Source organism: Pangasianodon hypophthalmus, chromosome 10 (assembly GCF_027358585.1).
Source record: "Pangasianodon hypophthalmus isolate fPanHyp1 chromosome 10, fPanHyp1.pri, whole genome shotgun sequence".
NCBI lineage: Eukaryota > Metazoa > Chordata > Actinopteri > Siluriformes > Pangasiidae > Pangasianodon > Pangasianodon hypophthalmus.
The window spans coordinates 9,873,084-9,900,899 of NC_069719.1; the positions used below are offsets into that span (position 1 = coordinate 9,873,084).

Consider the following 27,816-nt stretch of genomic DNA (forward strand, 5'->3'; position numbering starts at 1 on the left):
TGTAAACACCCACAGACACATAAAATCACATACAGTTGAACTGAAATGTTGTATGTATTGTTGATGGAGCACCTTTGCAGACAGAATTTAGTAGCTCAAAGCCTGGAGCGCAGCCACAGTGGTAGGAGCCATCTGTGTTTGTACACTGTCCATTCAGACAGGCCGCCATGTCCTCACATTCATCAATATCTGCGGGATATCACAAGACAAATTGAATGGACTTAATTTATTACACAGCAAACTTGAGAATTATTGGCACCCTTTAAAAGAACAAGTGAAAATTATAATACAAACAAATTTTCATTCTTAAAAAGTTCTGTTTCTTTTAAATGATTCTCAGTCTTTAGAAACCTGAAGAAGCCCTTCCTGAGAACAACATTTAAAATGCAAAGCAGGACACAATTGAACAGTTTAGGGTTAAGGACCTTGCTAAATGGCCCTAGACTGGCAAAATAGGCAGTGCCAGGATTTGAACTCTTAATCTTCTCATCAGTAGTCCAGACCTTTAACTGCTGCGATCAAAATGTTCCATCAAGGCATGTTTGGCCTACAAGAGAAAGCCCCCACACCCACTGTAATATATGATGCTGGATCACTGACGCTTTGCAGCCAGTGGACCAGGAAGTTGTGAAGTGTGAATATTGAAGGGATCCTTAATTCAGGTTGCCTCTGCCAGGAGGAGAGGTCTTGCCCATGGATACATCTTTTAACAAGACAATGTCTAAATGCATATCCAAATCAACACCAAAGATCCCTCTATAAAGACCTCCTACCATATCAGACATTACAGGAAGAGGGTCAGTGCTGTTATTCTCTTTAAATAAGGCTTCACTAAATATTAATTGTAGGGGTGCTAATAATTTTGAGACTAGTGATTCACAGAAAAAAATGCACTATTTACACCAAAAATGTTGCTCATTGTAAGTAATATTAATTTAGTAATCTTATATAATTATTTTTCCTCATTTTTATGAATGATGCATAAGTTTCATAAATTCTGGAGCTGATTCTATAACAGTAGAGCACTAGTGAATAAACTGGAAATGGTGTGTAAAAAGGGTAAAATAACACTCAAACAGTAGGTCTGACAATGTCTTGGACTAAATTTAGCAATTAAGACTTGTTATTTTGAGTCCAGGGAAACTGGCTTAGACTACATGTTTACTTATTAAACATTTCACTCTAAAAGATTTCTGGTGGTTGCATATGCAGTTCTTAATATGAATGCACATACACATAGGTCGCTACCTTCACATGTGCGCCGGTCTGAGGAGACCTTGTAGCCGGATTCACAGGTCATGCAGGAATACGAACCCTCAGAGTTTGTACAAGCAGCCAATGGGCAAATGTCAGGAGACTGGCATTCATCAATATCTGAAACATAAAGCCAACAAAACTATTAGAGAGGAGGAGAAAAAAGGCCTCAAATTGGCGATAAACTAAAAAATTAAACCTCGGTGGTCCTCATTCTCTGCTTTCTGCTGGATTCACTTCAAGGATTCAAGGATTTATTTAGATACCATCGATACCTCTTCACTTTCCAATCAAAACACAAGCTGTTTCCAAGCCATTCACTTTCAGACACAGGCAAAAATGGGCCTGCTGATATGCTGATAACCAAAAAAAAATAGACTGCATACCACAGCGAATTAGCTCAAGTCTTTTAGTCTGCACATAGAGCTCCGGGATTATTAAACAGCACTGACAGAGCGACTGATGAGGAGGAGGCGAGAGATAAGGTATGCAGGGTGGAGAGCTCCAAAACGGCAAGCTATTACAGGCACTTCATAATGGCTCTATCAACAAACGCTTGGAGGACTGGTGCTATATTAGAGCTGGAAATTCTTTTCCCTGGCACTGATCACATGCCTCAGTCACTCACTCACACACACACACAAACACACACACACACACACACATACAGATTTGTCTATTTTTGTCAGGACCTTCCACTGACATAATTATTAATGCAGCTAATTAATGCTATGCCTAAAACAAACTAACCATAACTGTAACCTCGGTAAGCAAAAGAAAACCTTTTAGGGCTGCAGTTTTCATGTGAACCAACCAAATGTCCACACAACATCAAAAAGGTCAGATTTTCCTAACCTTGTGAGGACATTTCATCCCTATAAAAAAAAAAAACATGTCCACACACACATGAGAAGCAAGAGGCTGGTCCGTCTATCTGTATGTCTATCTGTCTGTTAATCTACAGACATGACAGATGGATTTATTGATATAAAAATGCAAGCTGCCCAATCATGCTGAATATGATCCATCAAATTATAATCAATATCTGCAGCCGATCTGCCTGACCATCTAATAGTTTATAGTACATAAATGAGCATGTAGTATCTGCCCTGGCAAATCAGGCCACGTGCATGGAATTGCATAATGGAGCTTGAATAATTATATTCGGAACATAACACACACAATTTATAATCATTATAAAATAACCATTATATGATGAAGATTATTCTTTGTTGTGCAACTGTGTAAACAGAGATTGAATTTAATGGAATATTATTCTAAATCTTTCAGCAAAAGGCAACAAAAGCCAAAGGCGTTTACGGAAAACATTCTGCTGAGAGACACATTTCAGTACACATCTGGATAGATGCTATTCTGCAATACAAATATGTATTCAAAGACTATTCTATAGAATAATTCAAAGACATTCTGAAGGTAGCATGTCTGTATGGCATTTGTATATTAAATACTGTACATTTAGGAAAAAAAAGCTACTACCCAGTATCTTTCCTTGTTGTTGGGGCAGTACCATCAAATGTACCTTTGTAGTGTGTATCTTTTACCTAGAAAGGTGCATGTAGTGTACCCTTAAAGCTTTCCCCTAAAATCTAACTACAGTTTATTTATGTACTTTAAATTATTTTCAAGGCTTCACTATATCCACATTTCCAGGTGAAAGGTACATTTTGAAGGTACAAATACCTTTGAGCATACCACCCCAGCAGAATGGAAAAGTACAGTTTTAGTACGTTTTTTTTCTGAGACTGTATTTTTTTCGGAGATTGTATTTTTTTCGGAGACTGATTTTCAGGATCACATTGTTTTTAGTTCAGTTGTAATCTCATTTGAGCTGGATATATGGTTTCACAGTCAGAGTTGGCCATCATTTTCAAGGTCAATTAAATTTTTCGGTACATAAATCCCCCGGACCCTGCCAAAAAGAACAGCCTCCCAAAACTTAACAGTGATGTGATTCCTGAATATAGCACAGCTCTGACAAATCCTGCATTGTCCACGCTTAGGTGCAGCGATTAAGCATGATAAAAAGGCTAGTATGAGTCCATGTGTTAAACTCACATTTATCTGTCATAAATCTGCCTTTTGGTGCTTTGTTTGGGTGTCAGCATATTCTTAGTGGAATTCAGACTACCCATACTTTTATTACATATAAAGACAGTATATGTAATGATATATGTATATGCAGTGACTGTAATGTATGATTCGCTAAAAAGAACCTATTGATGCTGCATATTCTGGGTTTACTTCCTGGTTGGTTTCCCAGCAGTCCATGTATTAAATGTTAAATATAAAACAGGATTCCAGGTAGAACCCCTATACTATTTTTCGAATATTGCATACATATCAATAATATTCAACATTGAGTAGTAAAATATATCACACACCTTCACACAGCTCTCCATCTGGTGAGACAGTGAAACCAGTGGGGCAATTTATGCAGGAATACGAGCCCTCTGAGTTCAGACAGACACCATTCGGGCACGTAGACAAGGAGCGACACTCATCTATATCTGTGAGAAATAATAATATAGTTGTTACTTTTCCATTTTAAATCCAAAAGTAAAGGTGCTTAACATACAAAATGTTAAAACAACATTCCATCACATCACAATAGGGCCTTAAAGGAGCAAGGGCTCAAAGTTAAAAAAAAAAAAAGGAGTCACATGGAACACAATTTTTAAACACCAACTACAGCATAACCTGCGGAACGATAGCAACAAAACGTAACAAATCACACCATATTATATGAGTAGACTGTCATATAACGGATTAAATAATAAATATTTAATATCTTAAATAATGAATGACAGTATGATATACAATACATAATCATTTTAACCTTGAAAAGGCTTAACACAACCTAGCTATTCTAGCTACAAAAGTCTGATAACAGATGACAAAGCAATGACATGAAACACATTTATTACTAAACATATACAAAGTATGTGTCCAAACTAACAGTCGAAAATCCAATTAGTCAGCTTAGATTAGATTAGACAGCTGCTCTGCTGTCAGTGAAGTGAAGTGTAACACTATAAATACAACGTGATAACATGCAATGTAATCGAGAGTCATCATTTCCACATTGCTAATCTGAATACAATGCAGGTTTAAGTGCTAAGTGACTGGAGTGTGACTCACCCTCACACCTTTGTCTGTCATCAGAAAGAGTGTATCCAACCTCACACTGGGTACAGGTGAAGGAGCCAACAGTGTTAACACACACACCTCGCATACACAGACTGGGTTCAGCGCATTCATCGACATCTGTGAGGCAGACATTGCTTTTCATTCACCATATTGTAGTGTTAGATCTACTAACAAATACTTACAAGTATTTTGACTCAAAGCCAATGGTCACTAATTCAGATCCCTGTAATAAACCTGTTACCTGCAACAATCAATTCAGTTTGAGTAAAAAGCAGACTATTTAATCCAATATAAGGTACATACCCACACAAGCTTTGCCATCAGGGCTGCTTTGGTAACCTGTGTTACAGCTGCACCTGTGTGAGCCCGGAACATTAACACATGTGCCGTGAGCACAGACGTCTGGGAGCAGACACTCGTCCACATCTGGAACAGAGACAGTATGGTTGATGAACCTGAACGCTAACCGTGTGTAAGTGTGCATGCCAATGTGTGTTTAATATATGTACCTTGGCAGCTTTTATTGTCAGGAGTTGTTTGGTATCCATGGTTGCATGTACAAGTGAAGGAGCCCTCTGTGTTCACACACCGACCATTAGTACACACAGCCGCCATCTGACACTCATTAATGTCTGAGAAAATAAGCACAAAAATTAATTGGTAAGAGACAAATTATACATGTTAATAAAGGAAATAGAAAATGGTGAAAAGGTAATTTATATATATATATATATATATATATATATATATATATATATATATATATATATATATATATATATATATATATATACATATATATATATATATATATATATATAATAAAACATTTATAAATAAGATTATAATATACTATTTCATCATTTATGTCACAGGAGGAAGAAATTGGACAGGGCATAACCTTTTTTTAAAAAAAATTATGCCACAGTGCTGCTGAATTCTTGAATCTGATTGGTCAGAAGGTGTTGATTCATTTTCTGTAAGAGCGGATCTGAAAATGGTGCTGACTAATTCACACTGGTCAGGTCCATCTTCTGTGCAGTGCATTTGTTTATTTGCCCAACATCTCTCAGAATCTTTCCAGACAGCTGATGGTTTCAAACAGGATGGGAGAGAGAGCAGACACAGAGGACCTCTGAGGTGAAAAGACACAAGCAGAGCTTTGTGTTCACTGCCACTGCATCTGCCAGATTTCTGTCAGCGTCCCCTGCAGCTTTGTTTCTGCAATCTCCAGGTATTTCTCAGAATCTTCCCTGATAAGGGTTTGAAAGAAAACTGTGCTGTTTTCCCTATCACACCAGCAAATAGTCTTATCCACCAGCCTGCCAACTGGCCACTAACTTCTGCGCTACAGGCAATTGACTGAAGAAATGACTGGAGAAAGGGACATTATATCCATACTCTCTGTAGGCAGTAAAAAAAAAAGCCTGCCTTGTTTTGGTACCATGGAGGGCCAGTCTGCCCCAGGAGCTGAGGTGAACCCTGTGCAACCTGCTTCTAACTCAACCCTGAATTATCCCTCAAATAAGTCATTTACCAAATACACCAGTGACTGTTTGAACCCACATCCTTCATCCTTCAAGGAAAAGCCCTGATTGCATTTGCTGGAAATACAAGCTTGGTTTAGCAAAAGGCATCATTGAACTTTAACTGAACTTATAAATATAGAAAAACATACATTGTGCCTGTAAAAATGTAAATAATTAGGCAATAATGAGTGATACAATTAAGGCCATAGTTTATACTGTGGCATCTTTGCATCTCTGAGCTGTTGTCATGGCAACCAACAATGTAAAAAAATGACCAAAATAGAATATAGTTTATAAATAGCATCATATATATATACATACATACATGAGTATAAGGGCTCATATAAGATGGACTTGTGTTGCAACACTCCATGCATATATGTGGTGTGAGACCTTGTGGAAGAATTAGTTTGGAAAAATTGCCAAGAGAAAAAAGGCTCTCTTGTAGCACAGGTCCACAGTAATCAAATTTAATGAGGTGGCACATCCTGTGAGATTTCCATTGCCAAATGCTTGCTGAACGCCTGATGAAGGTGCACAGTGATTGATTTATGTATTTATTATGGTAAAGTGCCAAATCTTTGCCCTGTTCCTGAAGTCCAGTGGACTTCACTATATGTCCTCTCTATGTAGTGATGAGATCATACACTTCAGTGTGTGTGTATGTGTGTGTCAGGGACTCTGGGAGAACATGTTTGCTACAGTTATCAGTAAGCACCAATGTTAAGGCCTTTTTCTCTTAAGTAACCTTGAAATATATAGACTGTAGCATCAATGAGATCTCTCAGATGTCTCCTGTTTACTTAGAACCCAATGAGAAGTGTGTTCAGTAACAGTGCTCTATCTCTTTTTTTAAACAGTGGAACTGATTAAATTTCAGACTTAAAGAACTGGCTATAAAATCATTTAGATTTTGGTTCCCACAATATGCTCTCTGTGTTAGTCTAGTGATTTACAAAGGCATCCTCAACATTAAGCTCCTAAGCATTTTTTTGACATACAGACATATGTATACATGTATGCATTTGCATACAAAATATTTTCCTTAACTCCTTGAACTCCCAGGAGCTGTTGCTAAGTCCCGCCTTACATTCCTCCTTCTCAGAACTACACATTTTTCTTGTTAGTTCTACCGTAGTTCTGTAATTATTAAAGTAGTTGTGGAATAATATGCTTTATATCACAGCACTGTTGAGTTCTTGATTCTGATTGGTCAGAAGGGTTGATTACTTTTCTACTGACAGGTTTATATTAATGCATTTGTTCTAATATGTCATTGTTTCTACAGTAACAACAGGGACTTTTATGGTGGACGCTTTACATAAACGGATCAAACCTGTGTGCAATCATTGATATAGTGAAATTAATGGTGAAGTCAGCACTTTGTGACAGTGAGTGGTAAAAGTATAATTCCTGAAACAGGAAAGTCTTCAGGACAGAGGGCTTTGTAATTTCACAGTAGTATTACAATCTACATTTTGTTTTAGCTTCAAGAGAGAACAAAGAGGCTGGTAGACAAATGATTGTTCTTAACTTACTAACTTGTCTAATTAATATTCCCCAACATTAAATGTAACTATAAATGGATAAAATGTACCAGGTGTCATTCTTAATTAATAAAAAATGTTAGCATTGGCAAATTGTTGTGATTTTAGAGGAATAAACCACTTTGTGATGTGCAGTTAAGGGAAATAATCAACTTTAGGGTTGTAACACACTGCCACACCAGCCTGTCATTGATTATAATAGTACACTCGGTTGCGTTTTATTCTTCCTTGACATAAATATCTCATGAATAACCTGGTACTTTGAGTTGTTATTAAGCAAACAGCAATATGCATACAGGCTTTAAACGAATTTTGTGCATAAAAAATATATAGTATAAGTATTATATAGTGTGAAATATAAGGTATGACGAATAAATGGAAATTATAATGCTAGTTGTGAAAGCAAATTCAAGTGTGGTTCATTCTTAGAAAAAAAAATCTCAGATTAAATTACTAAACCCAAACATCGCTTTTCACTGTGGTAAGACCATCAAGGGTAAGTCTTCTGAAACTTTAATATGTATATTTCACCTGAAAAAGTGACTGTAGTAAACCCTTACAACTCATTTAAGGTACGTAATTAAACCTTAAGCCCAGTGATTGTACTTCTAAAGGTATACTGTAGTCACTTTCCCAAGTAAAAGTAAAAGGTGTACTCCAAACTGCCCCAATGCAGTAATAATAAATGGTATGGTTTAGTACCTTGTTTCTGAAAGCGTAACCACACATATGTTCACTTGCCTTCACTACTAGCATTAAAATCCTTGTTATTTCCTCATATTTCCAATGTGTCCACTATGTCATTTATAAGCTATATCATGCACTACGCCAAACAGAATTAATGTTCAGGGAGTAATATGCAGTCTGATGACCTCTTGCCCCAGTGATCTATCTCTGTCCGCCCATCCTCAAACTTCTGAAAATGAGCCTTTCTCCACTGGGATTTGCTGCAGCATCCAGAGCTGTCCAAAAATAATATTCTGTTTGTTTAAGGCTGTGGCCAAGGCAGAAATATTTTGACTCTCCCAAACTGAAGTATTGCAAACAATCTTTTACAGCAGCAATAGATCCATAATAATAAGACAAAGTGTTTAAAGAGTGTGGGTGGAACTCTTTGGGTTGAACTTGGTGGCGAGAGAGGGGATAGATATTAGATAAAAACATGTGAAGCACTGGAAAAAAACAGAGGGATGAAAGCTGAGCAATGGAGCTGGACGTGCCTCTGTGAGGAGACGCCCAACATTCAAAAGCTATAAAAAAGCCCACATAATGAGGTTTAGCTGCCACAAGTTGCTATATGCTTTCTTTAATTTAACATTCATTATATCTAACAAGTTGATATAAGGTCATGTGTATAACTGGCACAGATTTCAAAGGGTTACTGTGTTTTATTTAATTAAGTTTAATTAAGTTGTCAGTGTTAATTCCTAAAGGTTTTTGAGATAAAATAATATATAGCATTAAAGGCACATGAAATCAACAGTTTCGAGATAAAATAATATTACAGGCACATGAAAGGCACATGACATCAGGCACATGAAATCAATCACCTCATGGCAATTCTGAAAAAAATAGACTGTCAACACTTTAAAGGGGGCATACAATGTCGCCATGCCTACTTAAGTCATGAGGAACACTGCCAAAACCAAGTCTATGCTTCCAGCCCATGCCAGACTGAGGGAATAATATTATTATTACACAATCATAAAATGAAATACGAAAAACCCAGATGGAGCCTCTTACCCAGACATCTCCCAGCGTCAGGCCTGAATCCAGGGCCACATGCTTGGCACTTGAACGAGCCGCGTGTGTTCACACATTTACCACTGGGGCAGACACCGGGGCTCCTGCACTCATCCACATCTGTAATACAGAGGGAGAAGGGGGGATTTAATATCAACAAACGCATTCACACAATTCGATTAGATTAGGTATGCTAATCATCTGTGCATGAGTTATGTTTAGCTGTTATAGAGAATGATTTAACAAAGAAACAAACAGAAACCACCCAACATAAATACGTAATAGGAAGATACACATGCACTGCAAAAAAAAAATCAACCACAAACACTCACTTACTCACACACATAACACAAACACACCAAAAATGTAAACTACTTATAATCCACCAAATACCTTATTTTTCCTTTGGCTTACGGCTGAGGGAAAATACAATCATTGTTTTGTTGTTAGATTACTGGGGAATCCCAGGCAGCAAATACAATTCAGCCTTGTATCATATTGCTCAATTTGAAAGTCTGGCAATATGAACATTATTCTTTAAACAGTAGATCACAATTTACATACAAATGTCCTCTTATCTTTTCAAAATCCCATAATTTCATCTAGGGCTGTCACGATCACTTGGTTCAACTAAATAACTCAAAAGAGATATTGATTAAAGCTGACAAATCATGGATGGGCAAAAAGAGACAAGAGTGTCAGTTATTTTAGAGCATGTCACTTTAAATCTGAAAGAATTTTTCAATGTGTATAGAGCTTTTAACAATAGATACCGTCACAAAGCAGCTTCACAGAAATCCAGACGTAGAATGAGATCTCTAATGAGCAAGCCAGAGACAACAGTGGCAAGGAAAACCTCCCTGAGACAACATGAGGAAAAAACCTTGATAGGAACCAGACTGTAAAAGGAACTCATCCTCTTTTGAGTGACACTGGCTAGTGGAATTATAAATCATATACAGTATAAAAGTGTAGAAGAGTAAAGAAAAACAGTACTAGGTGTGTTCAGTATAAGCATATTGCAAATAAGAGTCCTGGGATGAGCACACAACAGTGTTTAGATCTACAGTATACAGGTAAGGTTATTCACTGAAGCAAGGGTGAGTCTTGAGCATAAACTGTTTTTGGGAAGTGCAAATCTTCATTGTGTTTCAAAATGTGGTGGTTGGTGGATTGGCTACTCCAAATTGCCCATAGGTGTGAAGGTGTGTGATCTGGCATCCCATCCAGGGTTTATTCCCACATTGCTCCCAGGATCCACTGTGACCCTAACCAGGATAAAGTGCTTACTGAAGATGAACGAATAAAGGTTTGCTTGACGCACTGGATGCTACAAGGTAAGCCATCATCTGGATAAATGCACTGTCCCGACTAACTAATGGAGTGTCCTTTGCCTGGAATTATTTGGCTTTTAGATATTGGCTATGGATCTCTACACTTGGCTGTACATCTTCCCCATGCAGGCTGCACTCATCTTTTAAATCATAATAAAAAATCCTCTAATGAACCAATAAACACATTCCATCCAAGTGTGACTACAGGATAAAACTCAGAGCCACTGCAATGAGTTGCTGAGACAGAATTATACCACTGTCATACAGTCATTTCTTATAAGTGTACCTCTTATAACAGTACCATAATTTGTTCTATAGTGAATGTACTTCTGCAGAAAGTAGACATAGTTAATAATGTTGTGGTTTCTCATTCAAGAACTGATACCAAACTATTTACTCCCTTGCACAGGGCCACTGTGGTGACATGGTGGTTAAGGTGTGGCCACGAATTAATATATCGAGGCCATGAGATAATATTTTGAAGCCAAAAACAAAGTATCTTGTGGCCACAAATTATTATGTTGTGTCCATGAAATACCATAGTCATGGCCACAAATTGTGCAACTTGCGTCCACAGTTTAATATGTTATGGAATATCATTCTTAATACATTGCCCCATGTTAATAATTTTTTGGGGGAAATTTATTCACTTTGAGAATTCGCTTAAGGTGACAGGCTAATGGTATCCAGAATGTTGGTATGTGTCATTCCAAGACTAAAGTAAAGTTTAATATTATCTTCTCCATGCTTAGGATCCTGTGGCCACAATGGTTACATTTAATTGGTTTCTCTGTGGCTGACTTATTTTAAAAAGCAATAGTTGCCATGGATTAAGTACTCTGTGGCCTCAACATATTAATTCGTAGCCAAGCCTTATTAAAAAATAACCACCATGTCACCTCAGTGGCTCTGAACCTTTGTGAGTGCCAGAGAAATGCCAGAGTCAAGTAGAGCATGTGTCTTCTCTGCACTTCATCCATTGGTAAGAAGACAACGCCAAGTCAAAATTGTGACAGTTCCATTTCAGTCATACCAAGCCAATGCTGTTTGAGTTCAAATCCTAGATTTAGAAAAATGAAATCCTTGTCTTCAGAGCAAACATGCAAGATCCAGAGCATACAAACTCTCACAGTGCAACGCAAAGAAAAAGATCATGTATAAACTCACAACAACAGTGATTTGACTGTAGCACTAACCCCCCAGCACCGAGAACTTCACTTCTTCCTAACAGTTTACTTGGGCCACATTCCAATGCCAATCCAGCACAAGCAGCAGGATCAACAGGACAACCAAATTATACAAAATTGGCTACTTGCATTGTTTGGGGAAAAAGCCCATTGCCATGAAAGAGAATTCCCCTGGTGTTGTAGAAATCCAATGCATGCTGGTTTTCAACATTTGCTGTGCTTTGCCAAATCCTTCCTTTGCATCATTCCTACCTCCACTCCTTAAGAGTGCAAGAACATCATATCCAAACGTCAAGCGAATTTAAGCCCTGAACAAATTGATATGTTCACTTGCCCTCATAGGATGCCTGAACTGCTTTGAACTTTGCAACTCCAAAATAATAATAATTTTACCAAAGAGTCAAAGAAGCATTTTGTGTTATCTTTATTAAATTATAGCTCACTGAAATCTGGAGCAAACTTGAAAAAGGTAAAAGTGTTACACCTCTTATTGAAGACATACTTTTGAATAGTTTGCAGTGCTAGTAGCTGATAAACTACAATGCTGGTAGGTTTTTCAATAAAGCCTTAATAAATATCGTAAAATCATGTTGGCCTTTATAAATATTGTAAAATCATGTTGGACGGTTCAATCCAGAGTTTCGGTTACTGTCTGTGTAAAGTTTTCATATTCTCTCCCAAGTTCTCCAGTTTCCTCTCACCTACCAAAAGCATGCTGGTAGGTGGATTGGTGACTCTAAAGGTGCAAATACAGTATTCTTCACTTTCACCACACGAGTTTGCGCAGCAGCTACGCGAGCTGCATTGTTCTCGGTTGCGTATCTTATGTACATCTGGAAGGTTAAAAGTGGTGTCCACTAGATGGCACATTACAGCCAAAACATCTCTGTCCATCTGGTTTCCAAGTCGAACCGTAATGTTTAGCAATTTCATGCACAACAACATTAAACAAACTGATAAGCTCCGTTTCTCTTTAAAACTTTCTGCTGTTGGCGTGATTATTGTCATGAGTTGCATCCCAAAACAAAAACCTCTCACCGTACAATCAAAAATATTTTCAATCTAGAAAATCCAGAAGACTACTACTCAACAGAGACCTTTCGGTACATTTAAGAGGTTTTTAAAATTCAAACACAGTTACGATCTAGAATAGTATGTAAGTATGTGATTTGAAACACTGCATTAGTGTGTTTTTTCAGTTGTGGACACAGTGTCACATGGTAGTATACTGCCTCCACTATTTCTATTGGTTTTGCACCATGCAGACGTGTTAATTTCTGAGGACGTGCACAAGTGACGCATCAAACGACAGCAGGGCACATGCAGCAGCCATCTTGTGTACGCGTACGTGTAGTTAACAGCAGGTATAAATCAATGTGTGATGTGTGAATATGCGTGCATAGTGCCCTGTGACTAACTGGAAGGTATTTTGAGAACTTTGCAAGTGCTTAAAAGACTAAGCCCATTTACAGTCTAAAATATACATAGGTTCTGCCCATATACAGTTTTCTCTTTCCAGTAAAGTATTTTGAAATATTTAAAAGGCCATTCATAATTTTTTTTTCTTGACTACTATTATAATGTAGTGACAGCCCCAGTTTCAACAGGATATTAGCAACATTAACAAAGTAACAAAAACCCCCACAAATATTAGTCAGTTATAATGCTGCTCATCGTACCTTCACACTCTCCTCTCTGGTTCTTGGTGAAGCCACTTCTGCATTCACACGTAAAGGATCCCTCAGTGTTGATACAGTTGCCATTGGGACATTTGTTAGGCATGGCACACTCATTTATGTCTGAGTCATGAGGAGCAGAGAGGAACAGACAGAAAAACTTACCCCTTAATCTTCCAACACCCAGTGACGAGTTCAGACGTACTTTCCCTCATCACATTAGTTTCACTATAGTTACTTAGTAACTTATAATAGATAATGAATAATACACTTTAAGATGAATAAACAAATAATAAACCAAAAAAGCTTTCGCAAATATTCCCAAGAACTTCACTACCCAGAAACACAGCTTGCTCACCTTGACACAATTTTCTGTTCTGTGTCATGAGCAGGCTGTAGCCCGGGAAGCACTGGCAGGTATAGGAGCCAAAAGTGTTCACACAGTGGCCCTTTCCTCCGCACGGGTCATTCTCACATTCATTTACATCTGAATAAGACAAACAATCCATTAGTTACAAGATCAAATCATATCATATAGTATATATCATTATATCATGTCATGTCATATATCAAAATCAGATCATATGTAGGTGCAGCACCTCATGCTGAGAAGTGTAGTGATTGTATTGCCATAGTAGCACTATTTAAGGAATGGCCTCACTGTCCACCACTCTGAACCGCATTTGTATGATACAGCTCGAGTAAACGTGAAAGTTAAGCTCTCTCTGAGGCTGAGCCAGAAAGATCATCCAAATCGGGGCTTAACTTGGACACGAAGATGTGTATGAAGTTAAATTTGACAGCAGTCTGGCAGTGATCTAGTTGTCTCCTACTCCACTGTTAGACATCATACGACACCGCAACAAAAATCATATTATTTCCTTTTGCTCAGGAGTTCTGAGAAGCTTGCTAGTGGTGAAGTATGGTGTGAAAATTCTGCTCATAGAGGAAAGGTTACATCAAGAAAGTGTTCTTAATGGCCATTCTAAAGGCTCTTTCATATTACGAGGGAACACATCGCTGTTACTGCCCCAAGTTTTTATCTTGTGGCCATGCAGCAGCTGTGGGAATTATGGTTATAGGTCTGTGGATGACACAGGCCAGCTTTTGAACTTCCATAAGAAATGGTAGTAGCAATTTATAAATGATGGTTATATTTTTGGAGAGCAAATTACCATATAAATACAAGATATGGTAGGTCCAGTTTGTATTGTTGTAGTATACTGTTGTAGGTCTGTCAGATACAGCTTGTCAGCTTCAAACTGCTCCTTTCAATATTACTTTTATTATTTAATATTAGTTACAATAAAGCTAATGAAATTCAGCTCTGTTAGAAGTGTGCATCACAGTAACCAAATGCATCACATGCAAATGCATGTGAGAGCCAAGACTTCTCTAGTTTACTAGGCAATTTACTAGACCAAAATATTAGCATTGTTGCTTTAAGGAGTCACATCTAATTTAGCCCCCCAAACAGACAACTACCAATTACAAATGAGTCTGATACATTTTGTCAATAAATGTAGCCAAGAAGCACCTACTTTCACAGAAACAGCAATGTGACTGACATGGCAGGTGAATAGTCATAGATCCTCACTGCTAACTGCTTCCAACACAGAAGTGTGGAGAGCCAATCAGATTACAATCTTAAATATTCTTAAGTGTGTGGCCAGAAAAGTGTACAAAGATACCAGACACTTTGTATCCTATTAGGGGAGCATCTGCAGCTGAGAGTACATCTAATATATAACTATACCTAGTGTAAAATTGAGAAAAGCTCCATGTTAAGAACTCATATGCAATTACTGGCCATCTAATAGGAATGGAGTCTAACTCTTGTCTGGTGGTCATTAACGATCTTACCAATGCAGGTGGTCTGCAAAGCATTGAGGGTGTAGCCTGGGTCACAGTAGCAGGTGTAGCCAGTCTGCACTGACACACATTGGCCTGGACCACAGATTGTCGGAGTCAGTGAACACTTGTCGATGTCTGCAAGAAGACATTGAACAGGATAATGAATAACTGACTCTGCAACACGTTTAAACACAAGAGATGAAATATCTGTAAAATGTCAAATGCAGAAGCTTCACTGGATATTACATGCAACTCACTGAAAGCAGATTGCTCACAACATTCCATGTCACAACACTTTGTATGTTCAACTTAAGGAATACACTCATTATTTTGGATCTCAGTAAATCAGGGCATGATTCATATCATTTGTAAAAAAAAAAAAAAAAAAAAAATCCATCACTGACTGGGAAAAGAGACTGACATTTCTGTTGCAGTTAGCAATGTAACAGCTTACACTAACTCAGTCTCTAACTCAGCAGACACATATACAGCTGGAAAATGTTGCTCAGTATGGACACAGGAGCAGGTTTTACAGTGGAGGCTTAGGTATGGGATCACATTTTACTGTGGTGTAGCACTCTAAAAGGTGGCCATCTGCTGCTATAAAAGTGAGGGCTGTTCCTTTACTCATTTAGCATTTTATTCGTGCCAGGCCAAAGGGCTTCTCCCAGTGGTCTGACAGGACGCATCTGCATTGATGAGGCTTTGACTCAAGGCTTTTTGACTTTTGACTTCCCTTTTTTTCCCCCCACTCTTTTTCTAAACACCGTCTTGGAAGAGCATTCTCTCAAAGTTCAGCAATTCAGCATCCAATCTGATATTGATTGTCCAATCTGGAGTTTATGCTTTACTCTAATTGTGTTATACTGATTCCAAACAGCACATTTGCTTTGACTGTTTGCCTCATCACCCACTGAGTAGGGTTCAATAGATGGAGCTTGGCTAGCTTAAATGGGGAAAACAACCTACACAAAGCTTACTTTGTTCTTAGGAAACTGGACCTGTGGAACAAACTCAAACCAAGCTACTACCGCAAGTAAACCTACTGAGGTGATGAGGTGGCTGCAGATTATTTCTGTCTAGCTTAATTTCTTGAAAGTTTCCTTTTAATATTAACAACATTTAAGGGAGAGTGAAAACACCAAACTATTTTTTTGACATTTGAAAACTGTACAAGATCAAATTCTTTTAAGAGGAGCTGGTCTGACTCCTTGCTAACAAAAAAAAAAAACAATGAAATGAAAAAAAAAATGTGTCATTTGATCTGCAGAAATCATAGGCTGGCCTCTATCACCATACTTTACACCAGAAGAGGAAAGAAAGCAGACAATATTGTCATTGCTTCCTCCCAGACTATAAAAGCAAGAACTTCTAGACATAGAGACAGTTTCCTCGCATGAATTTCCTTACCCAGCTCAATAAAACTCCATTAACACCAACACAGACACTGCTGACACACTGAAATGTATCATCACAGCTAAGTGCAAATAGTCTGTTTAGGCTGTGTGATACAGTATCTCTCATTCTATGCATACTAAATTGGTAGATCTAGACATGACACAATGTTTACAACTCTGTTTTGTGTGTTTGTACTGCTGATCTGTACAGTATATAATGCATCTTGTACACACTATAATTTGTATATACTCTAGTACTTACACATCTTTATTTATATTCACATACTTGTCTTTATGTATCCATCTAATTTATCTTTTTTCCTGCACTTGTTTAATTTACTGCATATTTTTGATTTCAACTTAGTCTGTATTCATGGAGCAACTGATCAAATGCCATTTAAGTGAACTCTTACTTGAACAATAAAATTCTTTCTGCTTTAAAGGGTTCTAACACAATGCTAGTGTTTGTATCTGTATATTTCTCTGTATTCAGGTTTAAACCTGAAGAGAGCATGCCATAAGCCTGATTCATTCATTCATTCATTCATTCATTCATTCGTTCACACTGGAACTATGCTGACGGAAACACTGGAAAACACTGAAAAAAAAACTTATAGGTAGAATTGCCAGAACTGCCATGTCATGGTCTGTGAATTCTGGCTCTGAAAGTTCCTCAACCTCAGGGACTTTACATCCCTCGAATTCATAATTGGTCTCAACTTGACATAGGAGTAGGACTGCTTTTTAAATTCCATTCATATGGTTTTATCTGTACTGCCTGTGATATTTTCTAATGTATTTAGTAGGTTCTATTTCCCAAAATATCAAAATATACACAAACTTGTAGCCTAATTTAAATGCATTGTGCAGCACAGCACATTCCTTGTCTTTCTTAGTCCTGCATGCTACATAACTGACCTCTTTCATCCACATAAATGTAAAAATCTCCCGCTGGTACAACTTTTTGTTGCAACCTGTGGGATCCAAGTTCTGATAGATGCATCCTGACGCCCTGTGAATCTTTCTGGCAAGCATTCCTTAAATAAATAAATAAATAAATAAGAAAAAAGGGTGCCTCCTATTCCTATTTGTGAATGAACACAATATTTATTCATTCTGAATAATGTATTCATATTTTTTTAAAACATTACTGATTTATATTCTGTAGGGTCAAAAAGTCCACTGCTCTAAAGAAATAGATGGAATTGATAGATGCAAGTGAGCGTTAGTTGCGATGGTTTATTAGGATGAATGAATTCCAAGGCGTGTCTGTAGCCACAGACCTGTGACCTGAGTGGCAACGTTAATCGGTGCTGTGTCACGATTCTCCAAGTCTGGCATCAGATAGGTAGGAGAGTTAGAGGTGACCTCCACTACACCTACAGGAAGATACAGCCAAAACCAACACAAAAACAATTATGGAAATCAATTATACAGTACATTACACATGATTTACAATGTACAGGCCATCACTATATCAATCTCAAGTGGATGCTCATGTACTTCTTCTACGGAAGCAATACTGACATAAAAACAAAATGTCTTTCCACCAACTAAAACCAACAGAAAAACATTAATAAATCTTTGAGAGGGCCAAAGAGCTTTGCATGGTGCATGTTAGATTTGTTCATATTTACACTGGCAGTAGGATCCAATTATTGGTTGTCTTGGTTTTATAAGAACAATTTATAGAAAAATAAAGTCGGACTCCAGCTCCCCAAGAGCTGACTAATCTCTGTTTTACATGGCTCTAAGATTGCTGAGTTACACAGAAAAAAGCATGGACATAAGGTTAAAGCAATGTTTCCTGTTCATGTGTAGTTAAATTATCCAGAATCCATTCCACAATAAAGTAACTGTAAGAAGGAAAATAATACCTGGGTATGAAGGAGGTGTATTAATTGGCTGTTGGGATAAAATAGAGTAATTCTGTTAATAATAATAGCTAAGACTCATTTTTATATATTGTACAGATACTTCTGTAAATAAGTTCTTACCTCATTCACGGTTTCGCCACCTAGAGCAGAGGAAGAAGAAGTGAGGAAGAATGAAGATTAATCATTAATTTTTACTATTAGCACAGTGAGTTCAGCTGGTATATTTCCCCATCAGGAACGCATTTTACAGTATTTATTTCCAATAAAAAGGAGCTTATCTAGCCTTTAGATTGCATCAATCCCTTCAGCTTTCCACAGAAGGGAGGAGCTGAAAACATGCAAATACAGGAGTGGACAGACAAAATGACTTCACTAATAAAGACACAATTTGTAAATGTTTATAGTGGCCCGAGTAATGCCAGTGAATTATCTCATTAACTGTAAGGAAGAAGGAGGTTTCAAAGAAATCCCACAGATGTTTAACTTTCCTAGAGTAAGACTATTTCCAAAAGCCAAAGGAAATGATGTTGGATACATGAGTCATACTCAAACACAGATTTACATTCATTTCTATAGTGATATTCAAGAGCTAATTCTGAAAGCAGGCTTGCTGCATCCACAAAATCTCTCTCTTATTCTCTTCTCAAGTAAGCCATACACCAACTTCTAGAATATGAATAAATGTGTACGTCACATAGGAATGTGATACACTGTACATATATTCTTTATACTCACCCTCAGGTAAGGAGACTGGAGGAGGGTGAAGAGGCATGTGGCCAGTCCTGGGTGGCTGAGGCCTAGCAGGTGTCTGAGGGTAAGATGGCACTGATGGCTTGTGGTACGGGCTCTCGGGGTAATCAGGTGGTAGTGGTTGGTGATGAGGTGTCTCTGGCAGGGTCCGAGGAGGCTCAGGGTATGTGGGGTTCTGAGAAAGGAATGAGTCGACTTCTGAGAGCTCCTCTTCCTCCAGCTCACGAAGTGTTATCTGGACGTCTGAGCGAGAGTAGGTGTAGCCGTGGCCTGCTGGACAGATCTCCTTAAAGTGATCTGTGAAAATTAATTATACATGTAAGATATGTGCATCTTATACACAACACACAAACTAGATAAATACCACCAACCAATCATGTAACATATAAATATCAAAAATGAATGGATAATTAGAATGGATTATATGGATAACAGGAATAATGGATCATAGGAATTTAGCATTTTCTATTTCCTTAGACATTAGTATTCATCTAATATTTGCAAAGGTCCAGCTACACAAAATTCTTTGCTTACAAAAATTGGATTAAACAACTAACACTGGACAACCTTAAGTTACCTTTAATGCTTATCAATTGATGCTTAGTTTATGGCTATTAATAAGACAATTTAAAGTGATTGTTGTTTACATAATGGTGCTTCATGTTACCACTTTTGACTAGCCCCATGAACTCTGAACAGATGAGATGCGTTTTGAGCAGAGAAAAAAAGCACACTCCTCTGTCTAATCACATTTAAACATTCCATTTCGTCGTCACTCCACTAATCAGACCAGAGAGGGTAAATGAAATAAAAACGGCTGTGAAAACTCTGTGCTTCTCCAAAGAGAGGAATTTATATAAATGCATGTGATTGGCTACAATGTGATATGATGGACAGAAGCCAAGCTGGTTCACGTTTAGAAAACTAGGGTCATTGAACAACAGCCAATTTTTTTTTTCATATGTTGATCGATTCAATATTTTTTGAGTACTCGGTTCCCCTGACATACATTACTGGGCCCCCATCTGGACTACAGTCTGCAAGTTGACGACCTGTACTCTAGACTAACAGTGATGTGATCGTGTTCTGTAACATGATGCTGGTTTGACTTATAACACTCAGTCCATCTGAACAACTAACATCAATTACAGTAAAGAGCATAGAATATTTGTGTGAATGCAGCCTAAGCGAGACACCTCATGCATTACACTCAGCCACATCATACATGTTATACGAACTGTGAAGAGAAATTTTAGAAATCTCATTTGGCTCATGAAGGTCAGACACAGGCACACACAGCATGAATAAGGAGAATATCATTTCAGATAAAAGACAGCAGCTGGTACCAGACACACAGTGGAACACTGTAGATTTCATGTAGGTTTTATCCTTTCGTCAAGTCAAAATTCCCTCCTCCCCTCCAATAGCACTTTTAAAGCAGAGAAACTAACTAAAATATGCCGGATCTTCACTCCTTCATGTTATTTTGATTCGCACTGCCTCTATGGAACAGACGGAACATGAAGAAGGGAGGTCTAACAAAATGGGCTGAGTGTAAATCTATGCGATATCTATGCACTCCCATGATAACAGATCTGTGAAGCAGTCCATAAATCACTTCATTTGCACACACACGATGCACACAGTTCCTCCTTTGACTTTGAAGATAAAATCAGGAGCAGGAAAAGGGATGTTTATTTAGGATGTTTAACATCAGATGTTTCACAGTGGAGAATAGTTTCCCTTTCTGTACTAAACTCAGTGAGAATGGGATTAATGGAGTTTATGTTACAGCACTGTAGTACTATGACCTGACTACATTTGCACAGTTTTTTTGTTTTGTCTACAAAAAAAAATATCATGAAAACAAAAGTCATGAAAGTGACGTACCTGTGTCAGGTAATGGGCACATCTCACAGGCTGAGCCCCAGGCCTTTCCCACACGGCTGCAACAGCAGATTTGCTTAGTGATTTTCTGGGCCAGTGGATGGCTACATGAACCTGGTGAAATGGAGCGGTAGCACGAGGCTTGCTCCATAGACACTGCTTTATCCGCTGTAAACATCACAAGCACATTAATGTAGAATTTGGATTGTATTCTGCCACAGTTGCAAGCATATAGGTTAATAAATGTAAATGTAACATGGGAGAAATATACTACACAAAATACAACTGACAAGTAATGCATAAGATCTTGTTTATACATGGCCATTTCATGCATCCTCTATCTGGATTGTATCCTCATAAGATTTAAACCACATTCATTTTTATATGTAGCCAAACACATCTTTGATTGGCCAGACTGACTGCATTGTGTGTGAATATGCAAATCAGCTTTATAAATTCAAACACCAACTTCCAGTGCTGTTCTTCATTTTCAGTTGCTTTATTTTTACGCCTTTGTTAAACTTGCTATTTTTTAAAAAGCACCGAAATTAGCGTTCATGGAGCATGTACATCACCTAAACTGCATCTCAAACCTCCTGAAGTGGTTCGAGTGAGTAGATTTAAATCTGTGACAAATGCATTGTTCATGCTTTTACAATTCAACTTTATGTTAAGGTGCATAAAATGACCAAGGGTGAACTATGAGTAAATGCAACAACATTTCTCAGAATCTATCTCAGAATCTAATGTCACCATACACAGAATCTATCTCAGAATCTAATGTCACCATACACAAGGTCTGACTGGAAGCTTATTTTCTAAACCTTCTCTCCAATTTTTAAAGGACACCAAGTGTATGATGACAAGAGAAAACATGATGTGATGTGATATGGGTAACTGCTGCAGTAGTGCAGGAAATTAAAAAAAAAACAAAAACATTGGTTGTTTTTGGAAGATCTGGACTGAAGGTTGTGAGTTGAAATCCCAGCCCTGCCAAGTAACCTGTTGGGCCTTTGAGAAAGGCCCTTAAAACGCAATTGCTTGATTTGTACCTTCTCTTAATTGTGAATTGCTTTGGATAAAAGCATCTGCTAAATGAATAAAAGGAAATGTAAAAGAAGGAAGTGTCAAAACAAAAGATGTAGAACCTTTGTGTCCTGGGTCTTACTCTGACAACAGAATATCCACAATTTTTCCAAACTGTTTTCTGATATTCCTCATTTTTCCAGCTCTGGAAATGACTTCCTTTAAGTTTTCATACTTTTCCAGACCTTCTCATAAAGACCTACTTATATGTTATTTAGTGTGTTGTATACAGAGTGTGTGAAGTTGTGGATGTGTTTGTGGTGCAACTCACAGACACACTGACTGCGCGCAGCGTCCAGCATGTATCCAGGCTTACACGTGCACCTGAAGCTGCCCTTAGTGTTCAGACACTCAGCATGTTTACACACCCCAGGAATCAGACACTCGTTGATATCTGACAGTACAGGAACAGAACATAAGAACGAAACAGCTCAGAACTGGAATATTTTCTGCTATTATATCTGATACCTGATATTATAACAACCAGGAGAATAAAATCAAACACATCCCTCAACATTTTATTTTTTTTCTCGCTATCACATTGACAATTTGGATTAGGAAATCTGAATGATGAACGATACATGAGAATGTTTCTGAGAACGTGTATTTGAGAACGATTTCTTTGTTATCATTATGCCTTGATAGGTGTCCAAGCTCCACACTGGCAAGACAGTTTTGATCAAAGACATGAGAGCATGCTGGAGTAGAGTAAGGAATATGATACAGATGAGGAGGTGGTATGAGCTCTCTCTCACACGCACACGATCACGTTTATTTGTGAACAACATGCAATAGGTGAGCATAACCTAACCTGGCGCTCATATATAAACGCATTGCCTTGAACTGATGTTAACTCAGTTCCAATAAAAACACAAAAATCTATTAAACTCAAGTAAAGGATTGAAACTTTATTTCTGTTTAGTTCTTTATTCTGTGCAACTTTATTTGTTCTTTATTCTGTGGATGACCTCAGCCAGTTCATAAATTTTCATTTGTATTGAACTGAACAAACGCCCTTTAGCCTGATAATATATACTGTTTAATCACATAAGCTTTAATTATCTGATTGGTCTGTAGTTGTTGATTAAGTAGTTCTGGCTGTAATTCAAATCACAGTTTTATATTAATGCACTCATTCTAATACATTATAGTTTCTATAAGTGAATGCTGTGAAGTAAGTGCCATTGTTTATTTTTGTAAGGAGATCTTTATTTAACATTTATAGAAGGAGTCTCCAGTGTCAGCAATTTGTAACAGACAACACATTTTCCGCCACAGGAAAGTCTTCAGGACGGAGAGCTTTACGGTTTCTCTGTAACATGACAAGCTGAAGCTTATTACCTTCAAGTAAGAGACGAAAGAGAAGCTGGTGAAGGAATGACTGTTTTAGCTGCTATGACTTAAGTGATAACTTGTTTCTCAGATATTCCTCAACATGAAATGTAACTATACATGGACAAAATGTATGATGTGTCATTCTTTACCAAATAACAGTAACTGTTGGCAAATTGATGTGCTATAAAGAGAATAAAACCCTGTGGGCCCTGCTGTTAACAGGTAACAATATTTCCACTTCATGCCAGGACTCATCACTTCATCCCATCATTGATTATTTTCCTATAACAGGACATCCTGTAATCTTTTATTCCTTACATACCCTCTTGAGTCTAGCTTTCTCAAGAGGATGATTAATTTTATTCTGTTTTATTTGAATATCTTATTCTATTATATTACATTATCTATTATTTTCAAATGATCAGTGTTTGTATCATTCACTTTCAGGAAACTGAGACAGAAACTTTTTGCTTTGAACAACAGGGAAAGAGGGAAAGTAGTCCAATCTCACCTGCATTAACACCAAGGTTGTGAGTTTAATAGTTATGAGCATTAGAAAGAATGAAACATTAGTTTCACTTCCAGAACACTGGTATGTTACTAAGAACGAAACAACATCAGGCTCACATCCAGGGCGTTGGTGTGTTATTATTTCGCAACTCTTTAATGATGTGGTCTGCTTCTGTGAAGAAAGGCATGGTGTTAAATAGCTCACATGCCATATTCTCTGGAGCCATAACAACTATTTAGCAGAGCTGGAAGCTGCTCTTCTCAGCAGTGATAACTCTCTGCCATTTTCCATGAGGCAGGAAGGAGATAGAGGGACTGATGGGAAATCCAGCTGCCCTTGATGGGGAGATGAAGCAAGGGTTTTGAGGGGTCTGTAGAGCTGGCAAACTTTTGAAGTGACTCTTATCTGCATACTGTGTGTCACCGACCCTGTATGAGTGGAACAGGCAGCAGTGAATCATGGCCATACTATGAACTTCAGGATATGACACATGTTCAAGATTGATGTGACATTTGAATGCAATGTGGTAAGAGAATATCTTTGTGTGTGGGTGTGTGTATGTGTGAGCGAGTATGTGTGTGTGTGTGTGTGTGTGTTTGGCATGCACACACACAGCTTGGCTGAAAAGTCATCAACCTGACAATGACAGAAACCCACAACTAACAGCTCTCTGTGCTTTGGCAGTTCATCTGACAGGGCGAAATTATCCTTTTTTTTTTTTTTTTGGAAAAGAGAGATGCGCAGGAACGAGACTTTGAAGCCAGCCAGAAAACATTGTGAATAACTGTCAGCTTAGTTTTGGAGCATCCTGAAAATGCAAAAGCTGGAAAGAGGAACATCTTGAAGTGATCAGAGAGAAGGGAACTGAATCAAAGCAGGATGAATGACTCAGACCATATTTGACACCAGTTCAGATGGCATGTGTCTGTCTCCGCAACACTTTATGCAAGTTTAAATGTGGGTCCTTCAGTGGAAATGGAAGCAGCTTTAGAATGATTGACCAAAATCATCCCCCCCTGCAGAATTATTGGCAACCTCAATAAAAATAACTTATTTTCACTCTAAAAAGAAAATTGTTCATATACAAACTTAATTTCAAGTAATAGCATTTTCTATGCCTTGTGATGAACTGACGTCCCATCCAAGGTGTATTCCTCACTTTCACCAGTTACTGAAAGTGAGCAAGCATTTTCTTTCAAAGACATTTGCGGCAAAACTACTGATAAATATTTAAATTAAACCTATTGGCTAGTGGTGCAGGGTTTCTTGTGAAGATTGATGGCATCATGAATTCTGTTAAGTACAATAATATTTTAGCCTGAAATATAGTAGCCTCTGCCAGAAGATTAAGGCTCAGATACACATCCGAATTAATACAAAAATGGTTTAAGGAGCACAAACTCAGTGTTTTGCAAAGGCCGACTTAGTTTCTGGGTTTGAACCTGTGGTCTGAATTGAAGAGGGCAGTTCTCATGCACAAACCTAAGAATGTAAAGATACTTGAAAGGTTTCGAAAGAGACAGTTCAAGACCCATTTACTAGTGTCTCCATCCTCATTATGCTGTACAGAAAGAGACTGTTATTCACGAATTATTAGTCATAAGAATGTCGTTAATTCTAAAGTAAAGAGCTTTGTTAAAACTGCACCATGACCTCATATGATATGCTGTCAAAATGATATGGGGTGCCAATAAATATGAAAGGCATTTTGTCTTGAAGAAAACATTTCTTGTTTTGTTACAGTAACATGTCTATTCATTAGCATATCCACAACATGCCAATGAGTTTTCTAGGGTTTACATTAAACACGTAAAACCAGTTCTAAAATTTATAAACTTGTTTATATATATATATATATATATATATATATATATATATATATATAAAGAGAGAGAGAGAGAGAGAGTGATAAAACCACATTAGTATTAACCACTCATTCCAAATAAGTTTTATGTGAACTAAAACTAGGAGATTATCTCATGCTAATTAAGGCATAGCACTCACAATAAAAAAGAACTGATTACTACAATGATCAAAACAATTCAAAACATATTAATTCCTCATTATGTCAAACGAAATCTGTCCTGTACAGATTCAAAGTGAAATCAGCATTATGAACATTTGTTTTCCTATTCATTTCAGTGTAAACTCTTGGTAAGATGAGTAGCTTACACAAGGAGTCTATTGGCCATGTGTGTGTACTAGTTTTGTTGGAGATCTCATTTATTTTCACTTGCAGCAGATGGATGATGGTGTGTGCTAACCTCAGCTCAACCCCTCTGAACCAGTCATTTTGTTCCCACTGGTACTTTTTCTCACAGTTCACAGTTCTTTTATAAAGGCCTGATGGGATATTTATGAATGTACAAGGATGCATAGGAACGTTTATGGCGCAATGTAACCCCAACACTTGGAATAAAAACCTCTTTCCAGTCAGTCTTTGAAAACATGAGGCCTTCATTATAATTCTTAAAGGTCCACCTGGACGCATGAAATTGCAAAATCATACACATACGTCAGAAAATAGAGCAGGTCAGGCGCTACTGAAAAATCTTGCATTACTTACCTTGACAATGAGTTGAATTCATTCTTTTATAGCCTTTAGGACATTCCACTAGGCCATTTGCAATCACTGCATAAGCTGTAAGGAAAGGAAGAAAAGAGAATATAAGAAACTAAAAATTACAGATGTTCACATCTTGGAAGAAAAATGAGAAGGTCTATTGGCTGGCCAAATGAGATGTAAGAGATATGTAACTGATCCCCATCATTTCCATTTATAGTTTTACACCACCATCCAGCAAAGTACAACCAGAAACATCATACCATGTGTCAAGCCCGTGTTAAAAAAAGGGCTAAAATCCACACAGGGGAAAACTTACAGCACAAAATATATTCTAGTTATACTGAAGTCATCTGTTAAAATGTATATTCAGAATGTAATAAGTGCCAAAAACCAACAAAACCACTATTCTATAGAGAAAAGGCAGCAGGCTATAGTACTTCCCTGGTAAACGCAATGAGGATCAAATAGTTAGACATTACAACCATCAGTTAAACAAACAGATGCAATTGTAATCACAGTAGTGGACTTGGACCATTAATCCTGCATTTTGAAACTTTTCAAATGTGCTAGATTCAAGGAAGAAATAGCTCATTACATATCACAATAATTGAAAAGACAGCAAGTAGGTTTCCACTAAATATAAAATTGCTCTTCAGTGGATAAAAACATTTAAAGCTAATTATAAAGTTACATGAATCTGTATTCGCATAATACTTTATTAAAATTGAATGGGAGCATACAAGAGCTGGGTAAAATGCTGGCTATCCAGTCCAGATGACATAATTAATGCAGCAGGTAAAAAAGACAGAATAAGATGTCTACCTATTCCTTCAATTAAAGAAGGCTGGAGTACAATATAGTAAACTAACAAGAACACTAATGCTGCAACAATTAATCACCAAAATTGAGGACTGGGTGATATTGCAAAAAAAATCTAGATTTTAAATAAAGAATACTTAAAGAAAAGATATTAAAAAAACATTGTTTGCTACTATTTTTGCACAACGGGAACTCTTCTTTCTTGCCAGAGTAAACTGAGACCATGTCTTTCATGACATGAAATGCCACCGCAACTGAGAAGTAAACTTGGGGTATTCTTCTCAAATCCGTGTTCC

At 37.5% G+C, this 27,816-nt stretch overlaps 1 protein-coding gene across 1 annotated transcript in view; it reads right to left on the reverse strand.

The window, feature by feature from the left end:
* The window catches only part of LOC113538936 (latent-transforming growth factor beta-binding protein 2), a 116,633-nt gene that overhangs the window by 17,875 nt on the left and 70,942 nt on the right, over window positions 1–27,816 (reverse strand). Inside the window, exons 9-25 of the mRNA XM_026934411.3 lie at window positions 26,702–26,776; window positions 22,561–22,683; window positions 21,207–21,371; window positions 19,302–19,613; window positions 18,687–18,706; window positions 18,567–18,594; window positions 17,973–18,068; window positions 15,302–15,427; window positions 13,797–13,925; window positions 13,442–13,561; window positions 9,242–9,361; window positions 4,932–5,054; window positions 4,726–4,848; window positions 4,414–4,539; window positions 3,657–3,782; window positions 1,249–1,374; window positions 73–189 (exon numbers count right to left, since the gene is read on the reverse strand). Coding sequence (XP_026790212.3) covers window positions 73–189; window positions 1,249–1,374; window positions 3,657–3,782; window positions 4,414–4,539; window positions 4,726–4,848; window positions 4,932–5,054; window positions 9,242–9,361; window positions 13,442–13,561; window positions 13,797–13,925; window positions 15,302–15,427; window positions 17,973–18,068; window positions 18,567–18,594; window positions 18,687–18,706; window positions 19,302–19,613; window positions 21,207–21,371; window positions 22,561–22,683; window positions 26,702–26,776 — 2,055 coding nt within the window. The remainder of the gene's footprint in view (window positions 1–72; window positions 190–1,248; window positions 1,375–3,656; window positions 3,783–4,413; window positions 4,540–4,725; window positions 4,849–4,931; window positions 5,055–9,241; window positions 9,362–13,441; window positions 13,562–13,796; window positions 13,926–15,301; window positions 15,428–17,972; window positions 18,069–18,566; window positions 18,595–18,686; window positions 18,707–19,301; window positions 19,614–21,206; window positions 21,372–22,560; window positions 22,684–26,701; window positions 26,777–27,816) is intronic.